The sequence below is a fragment of the Equus caballus genome, chromosome 14 (genome assembly GCF_041296265.1).
Source record: "Equus caballus isolate H_3958 breed thoroughbred chromosome 14, TB-T2T, whole genome shotgun sequence".
In the NCBI taxonomy this organism is placed as follows: domain Eukaryota; kingdom Metazoa; phylum Chordata; class Mammalia; order Perissodactyla; family Equidae; genus Equus; species Equus caballus.
In genome coordinates this window covers 82,863,177-82,884,663 of record NC_091697.1, presented here as the reverse complement: position 1 = coordinate 82,884,663, position 21,487 = coordinate 82,863,177, and the positions used below count along the sequence as shown (strand labels likewise).

Genomic DNA, 21,487 nt, shown 5'->3' with positions numbered 1-21,487 from the left:
GTTTTCCATAAGACATATTTTTTAAATTAAAGAAGTAATTTTTCCTTTGAAAACATTTATTCTCTTTCCTTGAGAGGTTTACAAAAAGTTCTTTGTGCATTTTATTGAAACACTTTAACAAATACTCTAAGCTGTGTTGGCAACATCTGTATTTTCATCCAACTGTGTAACAAATCTCCCACATTGTGTAAAATATTCTAATCTTATTTCAACACTTTAGTAGCATTTTCTGTCAGTATTTGCTGACAAAAGAAAACATTTTATTTCGTCACCATTATGCTTTCTGTGTAATATATAAGCCATTTAAATCATAGCGAATAGAACAAACTGTCTCAATCATATGTGGTTTTTAGTTTTTTGATATCATTAAACCTCATACAGAGGCTTTTTATTGTTACCTTTCGTAAAATTTTCAAAGTCTTGGGCTTATTATCACAAGACTTTAAGTAGACTGCAAAAACTACTGGCAATTCATAAGGGCTTCATATTGTCCTTATCTACTATCTTGAAGCACTCTACGTACTTAGGGTGACGCTCTTCATTAATAAAGGTGGAAGCAAATCAATATTTCAAATAGTTTCCTTGATAATTTTGAATTTTGGTGGCCAATTTCCCATCAGATCTGACTTGTTCATATTTGTTTTCATCTCATTAATGTGTCTATGAAAGAGCCAGTATCAGAAGTTTAGAAGTGTCAGCTCTATCATTTTCTTGTGGTTGACAGGCGATCGCATTATTGTTATTATCGTATTTCACTGCAAGAAAATTAAGCTACCTGGCTATTCTGTGGGGGAGTAGTCTGGTGAAAACCAGGTGATATCCATAAATTCAATTACTGTTGAAAACAAAAGAATGAGTGAGGGAACCACCGCAGATGCCTACATGTTCACTTTTCTCTCAGGATACCTTCGCATACCGGTGTGACACACAACAATCTGCCTTGTTGATTCAGGATGCTATTATCAATCTGCACACATTATCAGTAAATCTTCATTTCTTTCTTATTAGATAAAAAAGAAATATGAATAGAAGTTTTAATATTGCCATTCCCACAAACTGGATTGTCCTACACGTCCCATTTTGCAGACCACTGCTGTGTCAGTCAAGGCAGGCAAGATTATGCTGCAGGTACCAAGTACAGTCAAGTCCTAGTGGCTTAACGCAACAGTTTTACTGCTTGCTCCTGCAAGTCAGCTGGAGGTCAGTCTCTCCAAGGCAACTGTTCCCCTTTAGGTGAACAATCCTGGATGAGAGAAATTCCACCACCTTACAGCGTAATATCTGGAATATTCAGTCAACCCCCCAGAGAAAGAGTAAGACACGGAGACTGAAGAACTGAGCATGAGGTTTTCACTACCTCAGGCGGAAAGTGGCACACATCTATCCACTTAATTTCTTTGGCTAAATCTAGTTCCTTGGCCTTGTCTACCTGCAGGAGGCTCGAAGGCTGGCCTTCTACGTTTGGAAGGCTAGGAGAATGAGTTATTGCTAAGAACTAGCAATTTATATCACAAAGCAATAAATGATTATGTATATTTTAATCACTGAAAACTATAAAAGGAACATAATGATAACACATATAAACTCAAAAATTAAGTAAAAATCTATAATCTCATCATTCTTTAAAAAAAACTCCTTGGTAATCTTAAGGATTTTTATTTTACTTTTTTATATCTTTTACACAGTTATCTATGTAAATATATGTATATATAACATTATGTAATAAAATTCTTTATCTAAATTTTTAACTTAATGTGGTAAACATTGTTCGTGTTACTTCTGTTTCCTTGTAAGCATCATTTTTAATGGCAACAAATATTTCATCATGTGGCTAGACATATTTTTCTGAAATACTTCCTTTTTTTGGATATTCAGGTTGTTTCCTGTCTCTGAATAATATAAATAGCATTGTGGTAAATAGCATCATAAAAAAATTATCTCTATTCTTTGGATAAGTTCCTTAGAAAAAATTGTTAGCAATAGGATTGCTAACAAAAAGACAAAAATATAAATAGCTCTTAGCGGACTTTTTGCAAACTGCTTTACAAAAGAGTTAGCTTCAAGTTATAATGTTACCAGTAATGGAAGGCTATATAATTTACCTAGAGTCTATTTGATATTATTACTATTTTTGCTGATAAGATAAGCAAAAAATGGTCTTAAGTTGCATTACTCATTACTATTGAATTTGAACATTTTTCCATGTTTATTATTTTTATTCTCTCTTGCAAATTATGTTTTTGCCATTGACTAAATGTTTTAATTTGTTTGAATATTTTATAGTAAAGACATTAGCCCTTTCCTGCATGGATTTGCTTTATTTTTGCTTGTCTATTTCTTGGCCTTTATATGTTTTGGCTATTTTACCACACGTAAGTTTCTAATTTATATGCAGCCAAATTTAGCGATTTTTCCACTGAAATTCATATCACTGTTCCTAAGCTTAGAATGTTACCTCCATCTCTAGAGATTATTAAAAAAAGTCAATTAGGAAGCTGTTACTTATGCCAATTGTTAACTAAATTTATTAAATAATCCTTCCCTACTCCACTCATTTGTGATGCCAGCTCTATCATTTTAACCAGGCTTACCAAACTCTGCCAAGGGGCCCCCTTAACATCTACTGGACACCTTGAAAACTACTAGCTAAAGGTAGTTTACAGTTTCAACATTAGATAAGGCTACATTCCTTTTGATGTCTTATCTTTACAGAACTGGTTTTTCAGTAGATGCTGTGATAAAGAGCAACTCTGTAAAAATCAATGTAAAACAGGAAATGAGCATTCAGTTTCATCCCAAGGTTTGAGAAATTGAGTAGTGGTCAACAGGTACATACACACATCCCATTAGTAAGTAATTGTGTTTACCTAAGAATGAAATAAAAATATTTTTTCTTTCAATTTATGAGTATTATTTTTTTTAACGGTTAAGTAGTTAGGATGTAAATACTTATTTAGTTGTTTGGACCTGTGCACAAAACAGTTAACATAGCAGACCTGGGGCTGCTATCCTTTGAAAGGCCTGCTTACAAGGCTGGCCCTTGGCCAGTGTCCGGGAACTTGGATTTCAGGAGGGTTTCCACCATTCCCTAACTGATAAGGGTGGCTCACTGTGCCTAAACTGTTTATACGAACCAGCAGTTTATGCTGAACACCTTCTTTTCTTTGGGAGTCTAGAATTTTGCCACATGCCAGGCAGAGTGTGTGTATGTAACCAGCCCCCAGTAAAAATCCTAGGCACTGAGCTTCTAATGAGCTTTCCTGGTAGATAACATTTTACATGTGCTGCTACAACTTCTTGCTGAGAGAATTAAACCAGTCTTGTGTGATTCCACTGGGAGATGCTATCTTGGAAAGTTGTTCCTGGTTTCCCCTGGACTTCTCCCCAGGAGCCTTTTCTTTGCATCCTTTTATTATATTAAATCTTAGCCATGAGTATAACCATTTGCTGAGTACTCTTAGTAAACCATAAAACCTGGAGATAATCTTAGGGACTCCCTGACACAAGACCTAACTACTTAATAAATATAACTTTAGAATTTCTTTCGGACTGAGATATCAAAGGTGCTGTGAACCAAGAGAGTCCAGCTCCCTCTGAGTTTTTCTTATACCAGTACCCTGTCAATTATAAAAATTTTTAAATATGCCTTAAGGGTAGTAGTTATTATATTCCTTTTTTAGAATTTTCGTATATATTCTAGACTGCTTATTTTTTCAGGTTAACTTTAATGTGGAAAAAGCCCAGGACAAGAGAAAAAGCTCCCTCCTTTTTAATGCTGATTAGAAATTCATTAATTACATAAATTAATTTTGATTTGGGAAAAAATTCATACTTTTCAATATTGAATATTCTCATTCATGAACATGATGCATTTCTCTATGTAGTCAATTCTCCCTCTACATATCAATCATAGAATTTTTAAGCTAGAAGTAAACAAAGATTATTTGGTTGGTCCAACCTCCTTATTTTAGTTTGAGGAAACCTGAAGATAGGTTTACAAATACTTAGTGGCACAATAAGTTCTAAAATTCTGGTCCCTTAATTTCCAGTCCAACTACGTTTGTACTATACAATATTAAATCTCTATATCTGTAGAAATTTATCGAAACTTATTAAGCACCCTAAAATGCACAGGTGTGCTGGGCACCGAAAGGTGAGTAAAATATGCTCCTAGACCTAGGTAGTTTATTTGTCTTACCTGATGAATGAACTCATCTCTTTGGTCCATTATTATTTTCTGAGGAGGTCCATATAAGAAAAATATATTGATAATAGCTTTAGAAATTTCTGATGCTGAAACATCACATAGAGGCAAAATCACAACCCATTTTGTGAACAAATCTGTCATGATTATAGCATACACATGACTTCTGTTGCTTGTATGAAATGGGCCCATTAGATCAACAGTAACTATGCTCCATGGATTTTCCACCTTGAGAAGGTGCTGTTTGGGTGCTAGAATAACTGTATTTTTTGCCACTTGACAATGCTGACAAGCATATACCTATAAAACAGGCACACAATAAAGAAAGGATACACAAATGTTAATATAGTCAACATAATAAAAGCAGTCTTATAAATCTAAACTTTAAAATGGTTAACAGTACTTTGCGTTTTGAAGGAGAAACTTTTGGACTATTCTCAGAATAGAATAAAAGCTTCTATTCAGAAAATAATAGCAAATATTACTTGCTATTACTATTCAATGATCATCTTAAGGAGTATTATTCACGTGGAATGTAATTCCGGTTTATATTCGATAAATATTTATTAAATGAATAGATCTTAAAACAAGTTTGCTATAAATTTTAAATCAGTATATGAATATACACTAATTTCCATAATGAAAAGATTTTTTCTTTTAAAGTTATCACTGTAGTAAGTTCATTCATTTACCTATTCCAACAATATTTATTAAAACATAATTTTATTCAAACAATATTTATAGATGCCAGAAATTCCTTTAGGTCCCAGGAAAAGAGAATGAACAAAAACAAACCCCATGCTGTCAGGGAGCTTTCATTTACGTGAGAAGAGATCAACTGATCAACTTATGGATGCTGCCATTGCTCAACATATTTCTGGAATTCCCCTTTGGAAACTACTTTCAAACCAACTCCTGAAGAAAATTTTAAAAATGATCTTATTGCATTACAGTTACTTTTGATCAAAATTTTAATTTTCCAACTTATGCACAAATAACCTCCGGTTATTTCCAAAAATCATACCCATTCTTAATGACAAAGATTTCACTGAATGCTTGTAAAGGAACGTGTGGCACGTTCTAAAGGCAAATATAAATATCGAGGTCTTTAGAATACCTGCATAGACTCATAAACTGAGCACTCATAAAAGATACCTTGTTAAAAGTTGGTTTAATTCTTTATGCCTGAAATGACAGTCTTTTTGATGCACTATTACAATTATTGAAGGGATCTGACATACATACCAAGGAATTCCTACCATGTGCCATATAGAGTACATGAGAAAGAGTGGAGATCAGTTGACCTACTAGCAAGAATCGCAGAATTCCTAGGTGAATTTTCTATTAGAAGAAGCTGAAGGTCCTAATGGATTATTAAGTTACAAATCTCAGACTGATTTCATCATCTTCACAACTTGATTTTGCATTTAATTGGTTCTGAGTTTCTGTCATATTTGACATTTTCTATATCAAGATGAAATAGGCATAAAAGATGAGAGCACGCCCTGGGCCTGACTTATTATGAACACATTCTCCTGTCAAGAAAAGATGACTGCCATCAAAAAGGAATGATTTAGTCAAAGGTGAATTTCATTCCCCTTTAAATTCTGCCTGCACAAAAGAGTTCAGTGATCAAAATCTGGATCAAAAAAATCTCCAATCTAAATATGGTATTTTAAAATCTTTAAATAATGCTTTGTTCTAGTCCAAATTACACATTAGTGATTTTAAGAAGAATTCTAAAGGGAAATAAAACTCCTTCTAAAAACCCATACAAAAAGTACTTACTGAGAGGTGCTACCCAGAGTAAATCAGGAGCAATAATGAATTTGTTTACCTATTACAAAGACATTATTCAAAATATTCTAAATACATAAGCCATACCCACTGTTTGACATCATTGGTCACAGAAGTCCAATAGTAAGTGGATTCCACTAGAGTAAGGGTTCTCGATATGCCATGATGGGCTCCAGAGTCATTTTCATGGCATTCTCTTAGGACTTTCTTTTTTTCTTCTTCTGAAACAATTACCAAACGATTTTGTTTTCTGTCTTTTCCAACATAAAACAGCTTTTTTTCTGGAATAAACGATACCAAAAAGATATAGTTGCAATTTTTAGAGATTTATATAGTTTTAAGATAGCCTTATCTTCGAAACAGAGGATTTTTTTTTATTAAAAACTTTTTTCCCTCTAAGACAGAATATTTATTTGTAATCATGCTCCCATACAATCTGACAAGTCCTCAGCTGCTACTTACTAGATATGTAGGAGGAGCACTAACTGCTATAATTTTGTAGCTATCAATATAAGCAGAGCTAGCTTGTTCATCAAAGCACAGAATAATAACTATAGGAGTATGAAATTATCTTTCAATGGGAGTACTCAAACTAGAAAAATGCTTGCAGGCATCTCCTAAAAATGTCATGAATTAGCAAATGGATTATGCACAGACAAGCAACTTCAGGAATAAATTTTCCGAAACAGTATTTCACCATAAATGCATTTGTGTAAGCCACCACCTCCCTTAAGTTTTTCTAAATTTGAGTAGGAGGTGGGGTTGGTAAAGTCAGAAAGTGGGAGAACCTTAATCCTCACGGCAATTCTGCTTTCTTTTGGAGGAGACCTGAGAAGAACCGACAGCTGGGAAGCAACCAGGGCAGACAGAGAACCAGCAGCTCTCCAGTGCGGATGAGGGAACTATCCAAATGCCAGAATACACCTTTAAGCTACTAATATGCTTAATTAAGCACATGCTGAGTGGAACATTCCTTATTTGAATTACAAGGTAAGCAACTTGAGGGCAGGAATCTCATCTATATTATTCATCAGTGAATCCCCAAGGCCTAAAGTATGACTGGCACACAGTAGGAACTCGGTAAACATTTGGTACGTAAATGATTAAATAAATGAATGAATGCTCATTTTAGTTTAAGAGGTAATAGGTGTGCCTGTTCTTAAGCATAAGGGAGTTATTGGAAGGGGTGTACACAGGGAGAAATGAGCAGGTATTTACTTACTATCTTAGAATTTTCTTAACCTGCTCTGAAGAAGCCTGATTCTGTACCTATAGGCAAAACTCCCACTCACAACACCAACATTCATTTAGTTATCTGGTGACTGTATTTCCTGCTTATCTCATCCCAAACTTTTCTTCCTCTTTGAAGGAGGAGGAGAGAGAGGGAAAAATTATCATAATCTTTCAAGAGAAATATTTCACTGTGCCTTTCAAAGATTTAATCCATTCAGGGGTTCAAAAACAAATGTAATTCTGAGAATGTTTAATAGCAGTGGGGGAGGGGGACCACAGAAATAAATATAGTAAACAAACAAGTTAACTTTGCCAGCATTTTCTATTAAGCATCAGATAAGTTCTTCACTGATAGTGACATGAGTGCTTGAAAGTGCACCATTAGAGTAGAAACCATCTGAGGACAGCGGCAGGAGAGGTTAATTTAGGGAAGTGTTTTGGTTTTCTCATGGTATCATTTGTCTGTGATTTTTAAATGCCCTTTCATGCTTACTGGGCTTCAGTTAGCTTCAGTGTGATTTTTATTTTGCTTTTGACTGAGTGGCATCATCAGTTGAACTGATAATTGTTAAGCAACAGCCAACTACTACAGAAATTCTCAGAATTAAACATGGAACACACATAGAGAAGCATCTCTATTAACTCTATACTCATGATTTGGGGCATTAATTTTACCTTTGAAGACAAATTTTTTTGCTGCTCTTCTTATGCCACTTCTCTCACTGGGCAGAGTAGTTGGATGATATTCACCAGTTCGTTTATAATAAGCAATCTGTTTAAGATGAAGGTCACCATTTTTTCCACTACGGACCATCGTGAACCTAGGTAAAAGGTATTTAAAGATATAATTTAAATGATAAACTAATTCAGTTGCTATTTCAGTTCAGGCTTCTGTCATATTTCTCCTGACAAATGAGTTGCACATTCCCAGAATATTATCTGTGACAGAGATAATTGTAGTACAGAAAAGGAACAGTGTGCTGCATATGAACTAAAATATTCAAGTGCTATTTTTGAGATACATCATGACAAATTATCTTGTCTCCTTCCATGTGATAAGAAATTCTGAAAAACTTCCACATACTGGGGAAAAAAGGAAATGAAAAAGAACACTTCAAAAAAATTTTGCTTAAAGTCTCTCATTATCATCAATTGAAATGTTACTTACATAGAATGGTTCTGTGATGTGACATTTAAATAAATGATAAGTTATAAGGGGAGAAATGTAGTTTTATATTACTTCTAAATATATTCATGGTCATTGCAAAATGCAAAAAAAAACTATTCAAATCATTTATGAGAAAGATATACTTTAAAAATGTTCAAATGATTAATGACAGAGAAGATATTTAGCTATGCTAGATCTCACACACTCTTCTGAAATACATATAAGCTGCTTTTTCTTGAACAGAAGCGATTTTTGGTCCTGTGCGTACTTTCTGTATGTTATAAAGAAAAATCTGGCTGCACTAGCCAAAGCAAAACTTCTCTATTTTTAGATCCTAAGTAATATAGGAAGCCACCACTACTTTAAGAAGAAAAAACCCTCTTTCATATTTTCAGTTGAAAGGAACTATTCTGTGCTAGTTATTCTGTTTGCCAACACCCCCACCCATCCAGATCCATTTTTGGCCTTTTCCTCCCTGCTGCTATGCCCTAGGAGACTGACTCTTACAGATTGCACTTATAGTTTTCTGGTTGGACTTGTCCAAAAGGAGGCACCAGCAGGCAATCAGAATGCAGAAAAAAGAGGTCAGGATATTTATTTCCTGAGTTCTTCCTTTGTTTAAGCTGCAACCTTCTACAACCATAGCTCCTGTCAGGTAGCCCATATTCCATGTCTCTACTTCTCACTGGAAGTCTATAACATCATTTCTTCCTGCTGCTCTAGCCCCAGAGGTGGTAACTATGTCCTGCTGTTGCTAGTCTCCAGATGCCATGTTGGTTTCTTTGACCCTGTCCATATGTCTGTAAATAGGAGCTTTATTAAACTTCTTTAAAATCCCAGCAAGGTATATCTTCTATTTCCTGCTAGGACACTGAGTAATATAAATGCCTAAAATTTTGAATTTCTAAAAACAATAAGGATGTTTTCTGATGACTAGAAGATGCAGCGATGAGGCTAAAAGAGCACATCACTGCAGAGGGAATGTTAGAATAATGCAGAATAGACTGTGCCTATGAACTATGGCTTAAATTAAGTCTTTTCCCCTATCATAGAGCATTTGGCATAGTCAATAACAATCTTTCTGATCTTTTCATAATTTCCAGTGAGAATATCAGTACATTTCTAACATCCCTTAATCTTAGGTTAGCATAAAGTATACGACATTTTAAAAGCAAAGGTTCTACAAAGCTAATTCTGTCCTAACATAACCTAAAAAAACCCATTAGTTTGTTCTAAGTTTAATACACTTTCAATCAAATATTAAATATATGAACTTTTTCATTTTATAATAGATGGATGTAACCCCAAATCAAACAAATGTAGCTATTCACAGTTTCTAAAACATCTCAGAAATGAATGAATCAGACTGAAGACTTTCAATAAAACTACAGTAAATAAGACAGCAAAGTATTGGCATAAGGATAGACAAATAGGTCAATGAAACAGAACAGGGAGTCCATAATTAAATTCACATGTATATAGTCAATTAATTTACAACAAAGGCATCAATACGATGGGGGAAGAAATGGTCTTTTCAATAAACAATGTTGGAACAATTGTATATCTGTATAGGAAAAAATGAATCTTGATCATCTACCTACATCTTCCACAAAATTAATTCCAGACAAATCATAAACCTAAATGTGAAAGGTAAACTATAGAGCTTCTGGAAGAAAATATAGGAAAAGATCTTCAAAATCTTGGGAAAAGCAAAGATTTCTTAAACTGGACACAAAAAACACTATCCATAAAAGAAAAAAATTTGTAACAAATTCGACTTCATCAAAATTAAAACCTGTTCATCAAAAGATACCACTAAGAAAGGAAAGGGGTAATCCACAGACTGAGGGAAGCTATCTTTAATATAGATGTCTAACAAAGCACTCATACGGAGCATATATAAAGTACTACCACAAATCAAAAAGGAAAGGATAAAAACCCAATTTAAAAAATGGGGGAAATCTTACATGGCACTTCAAAAAAGAGAATATTTAAATGGTTAATAAGCAAGTGAAAATGTGCTCAACACCATTACTCCTCAGGGCAATGCAAATTAAAGCCACAATGACTTATAACTACACACTATCAGAAAGGCTAAAATGAAAAACAACACGAGGCAGCGTGAGGACAGGTAACAGATGAAACTCACACATCGTCCGTGGGAGTGTAAAATGCTACAGCCATCTTGGGAAAGCAACAGTTTCCTCTAAAACTAACATATGACTACCCAAAGGGTGGTAATTCTACTTTTAAGTTTGCATCTCAGTGAAATGAGCATATGACTATCAAAAGGTGAGTATAAAAATGTTCACAGACGTTTTATAGTCATAATAACCCCTAATTGGAAATAGTAAAGGCATCAAGAGATTTTACCATGTGTATCTTCAGTCCTGTCCTGTAGCTGCTTTTATTGTTTTCCAGTTTCATGTTGCCCCAAATCTTAAGTGTTTTCAAACTATCTGTGGTGAAACACTAACCCCCCTCCTTCCCAATCTGTCACTTAGGACCCCTTGATGCCTTTACTTTCATGTCATCCTTTCCTCTGCCAAGAGATGAAGAGATTCATCAATTTTCAATTCAGGAAGGCTCATGTGGTTTCAAGTAGGGGATATAGATTACGTCAGTCTACATTTGCCTGCCTGTCATTCTAGCTATGTATTAATCCTCCTCAACTGTTAAAAAACAAACCAACAAACAAGCCAAAATCATTTTTCTCTGTGTCCTATTTTCATCTCTAGGCTATAGCGACACAAGCTCTCCCAAGTGCAAGGCACAGAAAGACCTGCCCTTTCTCAGTTTAGATTAAATCACTGTGGTCTACATTCTTTAATATGATAACACACTATATATGACTCCAAATTATTGTTTTCCCTTAATGGCTTTTGGTATCATCAATGTTCTAAATCATCTAAAAGAAATCCTTGAACATCCCATCCAAGCCAGCTGGGAGCATAATATCTGTAGAAAGATGAGGTTTATTAAAAAAAAAGATAAAATCCTTTATTGCCTTCCTTTCAGAGACCAGTAAAGGTTGCAAAATCTCCCGAAGGACCTTAAAAAGAAAAGAGGAGGGGAAGTCTTTTCAGGCCTCTAAAAAGCTTCCAGGAGCAAAAGACCAAAGTCTCATACCTCAGAGGAAGAAGAGGTTCCAAAACACAGAGGGTTGTAGGTAATTGCAACTGACAGAAAAAAACTCGCCACTGGAAAACATGAATGTCTGCATAAACCAGTGATGTTCATATTTTGCTCTTATACTTAAAAATCTCTCTCTTCTAAATTCCCACAATCTCCCTCCCCCCATTTTCCTTCTCTGGGGTGTCTTAGTCCATTTAGGCCACTATAACAATATACCATGGACTGGGTGGCTTATTAACAATAAACATTTATTTTTCAGTTCTGGAGGCTGAGAAGCCCAAGAACAAGCCAGCAGATTCAGTGTCTGGTGAGAGCTTGCTTTCTGGTTCATAGAGGGCCCATTTGCTACATCCTCACATGGCAGAAGAGGCTAGGGAACTCCCTACCCTCTCTTTCATAAGGGCACTAATCCCATTCATGAGGGCTCCATCCTCATGACCTAATTACCTATCAAAGGTCCCATCTCCTAATACCATCATATTAGGGGTTAGGATCTCAACATAAGAATTTTAGGGGGACTATGGACAGCTAATCTTCGACAAAGGAGCAGAGGGCCTACAATGGAGAAAAGAAAGTCTCTTCAACAAATGGTGCTGGGAAAACTGGACAGCCACATGCAAAAGATTGAAAATTGACCATTCTTTTTCTCCACACACCAAAATAAACTCAAAATGGATCAAAGACCTAAAGATTAGGCCTGAGACAATAAGTCTTTTGGAAGAGAATATAGGCAGTACACTCTTTGACATCAGTTTCAAAAGAATCTTTTCAGACACTGTAACTCCTCAGTTGAGGGAAACAATAGAAAGAATAAACAAATGGGACTTCATCAGACTAAAGAGCTTCTTCAAGGCAAGGGAAAACAGGATTGAAACAAAAAAACAGCTCACTAATTGGGAAAAAATATTTACAAGCCACTTATCCGACAAAGGGTTAATCTCCATAATATACAAAGAACTCACACTGCTTAACAACAAAAAAACAAACAACCCGATCAAAAAATGGGCAGAGGACATGAACAGACATTTCTCAAAAGAAGATATGAATATGGCCAATAGACACATGAAAAGATGTTCATCATCGCTAATCATCAGGGAAATGCAAATCAAAACTACACTAAGATATCACCTTACCCCCGTTAGATTGGCAAAAACATCCAAAACCAAGAACGACAAATGTTGGAGGGGTTGTGGAGAAAGAGGAACCCTCATACACTGTTGGTGGGAATGCAAACTGGTACAGCCACTATGGAAAACAGTATGGAGATTTCTCAAAAAGTTAAAAATAGAAATACCCTATGACCCAGCCATCCCATTACTGGGTATCTATCCTAAGAACCTGATATCAGATATCTCAAGAGTCCGTTGCACCCCTATGTTCATTGCAGCATTATTTACAATAGCCAAGACGTGGAACCAGCCTACATGCCCAGAAACTAATGATTGGATAAAGAAGATGTGGTATATATACACAATGGAATACTACTCAGCCATAAAAAAAGACGAAATTGGCCCATTCACAACAATGTGGATGGACCTCGAGGGTATTATGTTAAGCGAAATAAGTCAGTCAGAGAAAGACGAACTCTATATGACTCCACTCATAGGTGGAAATTAGTATATTGAGAAGGAGATCTGATTGGTGGTTACCAGGGAAAAGGGGGGGTGGGGGGAGGGTACGGAGGGGGAAGTGGTGTACCCACAACATGACTAACAAAAATGTACAACTGAAATCTCACAAGGTTGTAATCTATCATAACATTAATAAAAAAAAAAAAAAAAAATTAAAAAAAAAAAAAAAAATAATAAAAAAAAAAAAAAAAAAAAAAAAGAATTTTAGGGGGACACAAACATTCAGTCTATAGCACTGGGGATACCAGAAAATCTTTATCTAATTACTCAATACACAATGAAGCCCTCAGTACATTCAAGCATCTGTGCCATTAGGACAGTCTTTGCTTTCCTACTTACAATACATGCACACAGATTCATCTTCAGAAAGTCTATTTACTGAAATTAATCTCTCCACTTTCCAGCCCTTAATTTTTGAATAATTGAAAATGGATCACAATAGAGTAATTCATTCCTCTCAGAGTAAGCCTATAGTACGAAAGGTCAAGGAGTAGAAGAAATCACTAAACAAAATTTTGAAGACAGCTCTTTGAGGTTTTTGGTTTCTTATTTTTGTCATCATCAAGGGAGAGATTCTTCTAGTGGCAGAAAACATAAAAGTCAGAAAACTTCTACATATTTTCATTATTTCACAAGTCCTTTCACAAGTGTGTTATTCTCACCTTATATTTTTTATAAGGGTCAGCTGTCTTGGCTCAGTAAAGAAGAGAACACTTAAAGGGGTGATTATTTGCTTGCCATAGTTACCTTGAAACTTATTTAGATTATCAATCATCCTTAGCACATTTTTATTTTCCAAATGATTTACCTGACAGGGTAGACACTATGAGACTGCCCCTGGGCATCTCCACTGCTTACTGACTTAAGTCTAAACTATTTAGCCTAGTGTCTACCACCTGGCACAACACAAGCCTTACAGCTTCTTCTCTCAACAGTCTCCTTTATACGCCTTTGGCCACATCCCAACCATTCTCTGTACCTTGGTTTATGTCATCACTTTTCCCTTGAGTGGCATAACAATCCAATTCTACCTGATTAAGTCTTACCCATCTCTCAAAATCAAGCTCTAGCTCCTCAGTGAAGCAAGTCTTCCATGATTTCTGAATCTGAAGTGATCTTGACCTCCCCTGACCTTCTTTGCACCTTTGTAGAACTTTCCGTGTTTTACCCTCCACTATAGTTGTTTGCCCATTCATCCATATGTCTTTTTATTTGTTTGTTCATTCATTTACCAAGTCCTTAAATTGTTATATGTACTAGGTGATAGAAATACAAAGTTATTGTATTCCTATCAAAGAGGAAATCCCTGCCCTCAAGGAGCTTATGGTGTAAGGACAGGCACAGAGGAGTAAATCAGCATTTATACAGTATAGAATGGTGTTATGACAGAATATGCAAAGAAAACTAGTATTAAAACAGATGTGCAGACACCCAGATGCACTTAGGGAGGGAGGCAAAGCATTTTGGATGAGGTGGAAGCTTGGACTTCACTCCAGGGCCACTGTGTTCAGACTCACTTCGTATCTGACCTTGCTTCTCCTGTCTAGTTTTGTCCCTCTCCTCACTGCAGCCACAGAGGTCATCCTAAAATCAAGTCTTATCAAAATACTAACCTGACTTGAAATAATGGCCTTCTGATATTCCTGACGATATCTAAACACTTCAGTCAGTATACAAGATTTTTTAAGATTTGATTTTTACCAATACTTCCATACTTATCTCTTGGCATTCTTGACCCAGACTCTAAGCTCCAGTTATACAAATCTCCATAGTTCTTCAACCATTCTGTGCAGTGTGCTCACACCTTTTTATTGGTACTTTTGCCTGGAATAGAACTCATCCCCACCTCTCCAACCCTACTCATCTTTCAAAACCCTGGTTAGGTGTTGTTTCATACAGAGTGCCTTCTCTGACCACCCCCACCCGGGATAACCTGAATTTTGAAGAATAAGTAGGAGTTATATATCATATTTCTATTCCACAAAGTCCATTCTTCACCAATATGAAATATAGACTGGGGAGAAGAGATAGGAAGACCAGTACAGGTCAATTAAGGGACTACTGCCTAAGTAAGGAAAAAATGATGAAATTCTGAGTCAAAGCAGTGTTAGTGGAAATGGATAGATATTTCTGATAACTGTGACTGACTGGATGTGTGGAGTGTATGAAAAGAAGAGTCTGGGATCACTTCTGAAGTTCTGGCTTAGGGAGAAAGATGACATTGAACATGTTGTATTCAGCTCACGGATGAACTCAGCATGTGGACGGTAGATGAAGTAAAGGCAGTGGAGGAAGGAGCTCATGGAAAGTGTACTGAGTAAGAAGAGCAGTGTACATATCCTTATCCTTTAACATTCACATTAATGAGTTCACTCACCTATGATTCTCTCCTGACCACATCTATTTCTTCTCAAGCAGAACTGAAGAATTGTGCACACCTTTCTTGGTAAACTCACAGTAACATGTACCAACTTTTATAAAATCTACATCTTATTGAGCCTACTAATTTATATGTCTCTCTCCCAAAGATATTGTAAATCCCTCATGGGCATGAGAATAGCTAGAGAGATAGGAAAAAAGCTAGAAGAGGTTCTAACCACAGAAGCCTAGGGAATAAAGAGTTCTTATGTGCCAAGCAGAGGAGAGGTTAAGTGATATAAGAAGTAAAATGTGTCTAGAGTTTTGGCAATAGTTATAGTAGAGCAGGGCAGGTGGAAACTAGTCTGCAATGAGGTAAGGAATGAAGAGGCATCAAGAAAGTGAATTTAGTAAGCTTAAATTTAGTTTGAAGGCAAGAAACTACAAGACAGTTGCTAGAGACAAATATGAGGCCCATACATTGATCTAAAAAATATTATTGGCTACCTGCTACTTGTCAGACAACACTGGAAATGCAATAACGAACAAAACACATATCCTCTTAACCCTTATGGAGTTACATTCTAGTAGGGTTAAAAGATTGTTTTGACACTCAGGTTCATAGCAGCATTATTCACAACAGCCAAAAGGTAGAAGCAACCTAAGCCTCCATAGATGGATGAATGGCTAAGCAAAATGTGGTATATACATACAACGGAGTAATTATTCAGCCTTAAAGGGGAAGGAAATTCTGACACAATACTACAAAATGGATGAACCTTGAGGACATTATGTTAAGTGAAATAAGCCAAGTCACCAAGTCACAAGAAGACAAAGACTGTATAATTCCACTTATATGAGGTACCTAGAGTAGATAAATTCATAGAGACAGACAGTAGAATGGTGGTTGCCAGGCACTAGAGGGTTGGGAGTAATGGAGGAGTTACTGTTTAAAGAGTACCTAGTTTCGGTTATGTAAGGTGAAAAGAGTTCTGCTGATGTCTGCACAACAATGTGAATGTACTTAATGCCACTGAACTGTACACTTAGAAATAGTTAAGATGAATCAACAAATATCCCAATGTCTTTTTTGAAAATAAAATTTAACAAGTTGAATCTAAAGTTTCTCTGTAAGTATATATAGAGAAATGAAGCCAAGGAAATGTTTCAGGGATTAAAAAAAGCAACTTTTTGATATCAAGTTATACTATAAAGTTATAGTAATAAAATGGTATATTATTAATATAAATATAAGCAGAGTTTCATGAAAGAATAGAGCGTTTAGAAACAAACATTTATATATGAAAATTTATGGTATAACTAATAGAGAAATAGCATTTTATGAAAAATTGACTATCAATTTAGAATAAAAAGTTGAATTCCTACCTGATATCATTCATGATAAAAAAAAAAAGATGCTAAATTTTATGTTATGTGATTTTACTACAATTAAAAAAATTTTTAAAGAGAGATTGTTTTGCTTTCAAGAAGAGAATGACCTGAAAAGCTTTATGCTAAGGTAAGGGCTTCTAGAGACTACTGGAAACAAGACGGAGAGAAATTATGACTGATGGAAGAAAGTTCCTGACACAGCAGTAGGGAACAGGATCCAACTCACAAACAGAGGCATTAGTCTTTTGATCTCTTCCACTAAGAGAAGAGGAAAGGAGGAAGGAAAGGTCAAGTTTAGAGTTATATTCACCATAATATCCTTTAGGAATGGACCATACTTATACGTCCTTATATCCCTATGAACATAGCAGTCTTGAAGATAATAATGAATATATTTTATAGAATCAATCTAATTTTCACATTAGTATAAACACCTATACATTTATTTTAATTAATTTTTATATTTTCAAACACATATACCCAGAGAGAAATTAGGGGATTATGTTCCTTTCCTAATTTGTGGTTTAAACCAGATTATAATATAAAGTTTTAAAAAGCATACTTGTGGTTTGGGGATGAGGGAAGAGTAGTGACTAGGAAAGGAAAGAAAGGGGGCTTCTGGAGTATGATTAATGATCTATTTCATTATCTGGAGGTGGGATCTGGGTAGTCCCTACATGGGTGTTTCACTTTTTTAACATTCACCAAGTTCTCTAAGAGTCTAACGCAAAAGGACCTACAAGGTCAACTCCTCATTTCTGTTTTCCAAGCACTTCCTGAATAAAGAAAAAAGGCAAGAGGTAACTTCACAAAAGAATGAGGTTTCCTATTTGATTTTTCTCTTTGCAAAATTAATTTTTACACTTCTTAAATCATATACATCATGCTTGGTGATATGTATTTCTAGCTTCCAATAAGTTCATGAAGTAAGGCTTTCTAATGTGAAAGACTAATTATTATTAACAGGAGGGTCAGTTTATTTCATTATTTCCATTCCCTGGCATCTTTCACAGAAATATAACATAGCAAAGGATAATACAAATATATTTAATTTTCAAGAAGTAAAGAAATATGATCAGATTTTTGAAAAATTAAATATATCACATCATGCACAGAAAAATTAGATCTTGGCTAAAGAACTGAAAGGAAGCCCGGAGATTGTGATTCAACCTCCCATTTTCCAGATAAGAAAAAGACTTCAAAGGATTAACTTAGGGGCCACCCCATGGCCGAGTGGTTAAATTCGTGAACTCTATTTCAGTGGGCTAGATTTGCTGGTTCAGATCCTGGGCACGGACCTACACACTGGTCATCAAGCCATGCTGTGGCAGCAACCCACACAGAAGAATTAGAATGACTTATGACTAGGATATACAACTATGTGCTGGGGCTTTGAGGAGGGAAAAAAAAAAAGAGGAAGAGCAGCAACAGATGTTAGCTCAGGGCCAATCTTCCTCACCAAAAAGTATTAAAAAAAAAAAAGGTTAACTTAGCTTGAAATTGGTAAATTATAATACTCAACAATGTAAGCAAATTATTCCTTTCTGAAATAGCATGAAAAGAATTCCAATATAATCTTCTGTCTAGAATGCTGAAAGCTGGAAAAACAGTCACTTCCACCCTAACAAAGAGAAAAAGCTGGATAAACTCACTAAAATGTGAGTTCTCTGCAAACTGATCTACAGAATTAATGCAACGCAGTTGGAACCCCAGCAAGCTCTTTTGTAGAAACTGACAAGCTGATTCTAAAGTTGACATGGAAAACCAAAGGACTTAGAATAGCTAAAAAAGTTTGAAAAACAAGAACATAGTTGAAGAATTTCACAGTACCTGGTTTCAAGACTTCCTTTAACACTATAGTAATCACAACTGTGTGGTATTGGCAAAATGATAGCCATTGATCTATGGAACAGAAATAGAATGTCCAGAAACAGAGCTACATAGAAATGGCAAATTGATTTTCAACAAAGGTACCAAGGTAATTCAATAGAGAAAGGATAGTACTTACAACAAATGATGCTGGAACAACTATCTATCTAAATGAAAAAAGATGAACTTCAATTGATAATGAGCACCATCTGTAAAAATTAACTCATCATGGGGCATAGACCTAAATATAAAATCTAAAACTATAGAATTCTAGAAGACAACGAAAAAGAAAATCTTTGTGAGCTTAGGTTCCTAGACAGAAAACAAAAAGAACCATCCATAAAAGAAAAAATTAAAACTTTTGTTCTTATAAAGATACTGTTAAGAAAATAAAAAGAGAAATCACAGTTTGAGAAAATATTTGTAGTACACATTATAATAAATTGTGTCCAGAATTTATAAAGAACTCTCAAAGCTCAATAATAAGAAAACAATCCAATTCAAAGAATGGGAAAAAGATTTGAACACACACTTCATCAAAGAAGATATGGTTAGCAAATAAACACATGAAAAGATGCTCAATACCATTAGACAATGAAAAATGTAAATTACAACCACAATAAGCTACCACTACACATCCATCAAAATGGCAAAGAACAATCAAAAATAAAAAAAAAAACAAACAAAAGAAAATCTAAGAATACTAAGTACTACCAAGGTGCAGAGCATTGCTGGCGAAAATACAAACTAGTGCAAATATGTTGGAAAACAGTTTTAACCCAAGAGAAAGGAAAGTATAGGTCCACACAGAAATCTATATATGAATGTTTTTGGAAGCTTTATTCATAAGAGCCAAAACCTGAAAACAATCCAAATGTTTATCAACTAGTGAACGGATAAACAAATTGTGGTAGATCCACTCTGTGGAATACTAGTCAGCATTGATAAGGAACAAACTACTAACACACCTAACAATACGGATGAATCTCAAGATCATCATGCTAAGTGAAAGAAGCCAGATACGAAAGGCTAACATATTATTTGCTACTATGTATATGACATCTCGAAAAGCCAAAACTATAGGGAGAGGAAATAATTTTTAAAAAATTTTTGAAATCTTTTAAATAACTACAAAAGCAGTTCTTTAATTGAGAACTTTATACAGTACTTTATGCGATGATCCTCACATCCTATGGAGTAGGTACGAGTCTTACATCCACTGAGTAGATACAAAAATGGAGGTTCAGAGAAATTATCCAGTTTACTCAAGGCAACACAGTTAAGAGAGTGCCTGTGCTGACATCTGAACCTTGGTCTCTGCTGCTTCAAATTTCACGTTTTTTCCCCCTGCTACACTAATAATTATTTCTCATCCTTAGGTTTCATAATACTTGGTTCAGGCCTCTGCTAGAAAAGTTATAAAGTGTTTTTTGTAATAAATAGATTATAAATGAGGAATGAGAAGGTCTTATTAATTTTTAATGTTTACATTGTTTCACACAGTGTCTGGGATGCTGTGGACATTCAACTACTTGTGAATGAATAAAGAATTACTTGCATTTCCTGACAGGAGGGGGAGCACTGAACTAAAAAAGACCACGTGTTCCAAAGGTAACTATTACTTCGCTTCAGAAAACATAACTTCTCTAGCATATACATGGCACTACAAGTAGGATGTGCTTAAAAAGGTAGTAAGGCTTTTAGGAGTCAGAATTTCTAGGGGGTGACATACCTAGGCTTCAGTATCCACGTTTGGAAAAAGGACAATACTTATCCCTCCTTTTTCACAATTATGTGGATCACTAAGATAATGGATTTGAAAAGTGCTTTGCAAATGGTAAAGCAATAGATAATCACTGTTAAAATATTTAAGTATTATCATCCATATGAAGCCGCTCAAAGTAACACAGAACCCTTTCTTTTCTCAAAATCTGTATAAAGAAAAAGCCTTAAAAATCTCATTCCTTTCATTAATTGTAACTTATGTTTTATTGCAATGTTTATAATGTTTTATGGGTAACAACAAAACCCAGAAGACTCAAAAGTTGTATACTTTATAATGAGATTATAGTCTAAGCTTCTAGTTCTGGCAGTAATGACAGATGACAAGGACAAGTGAAAAACTGTGTAAGAAAGAAAAATCAGTTCACAAAAAATTAGCTTTTAAGTAGATGGCTAAGGTTTGCTGCTAATATTTGTTATTTACGTACGGTAATAACTTAAGGAACCAGTAGTCTTTTCTTTTCAAAGTATATTCACCATTTGTTCCCTGGAAACCGTCTATTTAAGTATTTAATATGAGAAAATGGTTTTAAGCTGTAATATTTGGAACAAACATAAATAAACTATCTTCCTATACCCAAATATTATTAAATGATTGGGAGAGTTAAATGGTTTGAATTATAAAAATGAAGATTATATTAGGCCTTCTTTGGATATGCGCATATTTTCAATAAGTTTTGTTAAAATAATAATTGCTTGTGTATTAAAACACACTGGAGTAAGAAAGATAGTGAAGGTCGCACGTTGCAACTTCCAGTTATGCAAGAGGAAATGTCAGGATCATATCTGGTTGAGCTTTTTACACAATGTCCCTGTACGGCATCACATAAAATCAATAAATACTCGTGTAAATACTTATTATTTAATTCCCTTAGTAATTTTATCCTGTATGTGCAATAAAGACAGTCACCACTTTAA

General features: G+C 35.0%; 1 protein-coding gene across 3 annotated transcripts in view; it reads right to left on the bottom strand.

Moving 5' to 3' along the window:
* GIN1 (gypsy retrotransposon integrase 1) overlaps positions 1–21,487 on the bottom strand; it is a 32,765-nt gene that overhangs the window by 10,184 nt on the left and 1,094 nt on the right. The window contains exons 2-4 of one of the 3 annotated variants that reach the window (XM_005599524.4): positions 7,910–8,055; positions 6,089–6,282; positions 4,199–4,504 (exon numbers count right to left, since the gene is read on the bottom strand). In XM_005599524.4, coding sequence (XP_005599581.1) covers positions 4,199–4,504; positions 6,089–6,282; positions 7,910–8,048 — 639 coding nt within the window. In that variant the 5' untranslated portion in view covers positions 8,049–8,055. The remainder of the gene's footprint in view (positions 1–4,198; positions 4,505–6,088; positions 6,283–7,909; positions 8,056–21,487) is intronic. The other 2 variants (XM_023617923.2, XM_070234518.1) reach the window with 2 other exon arrangements.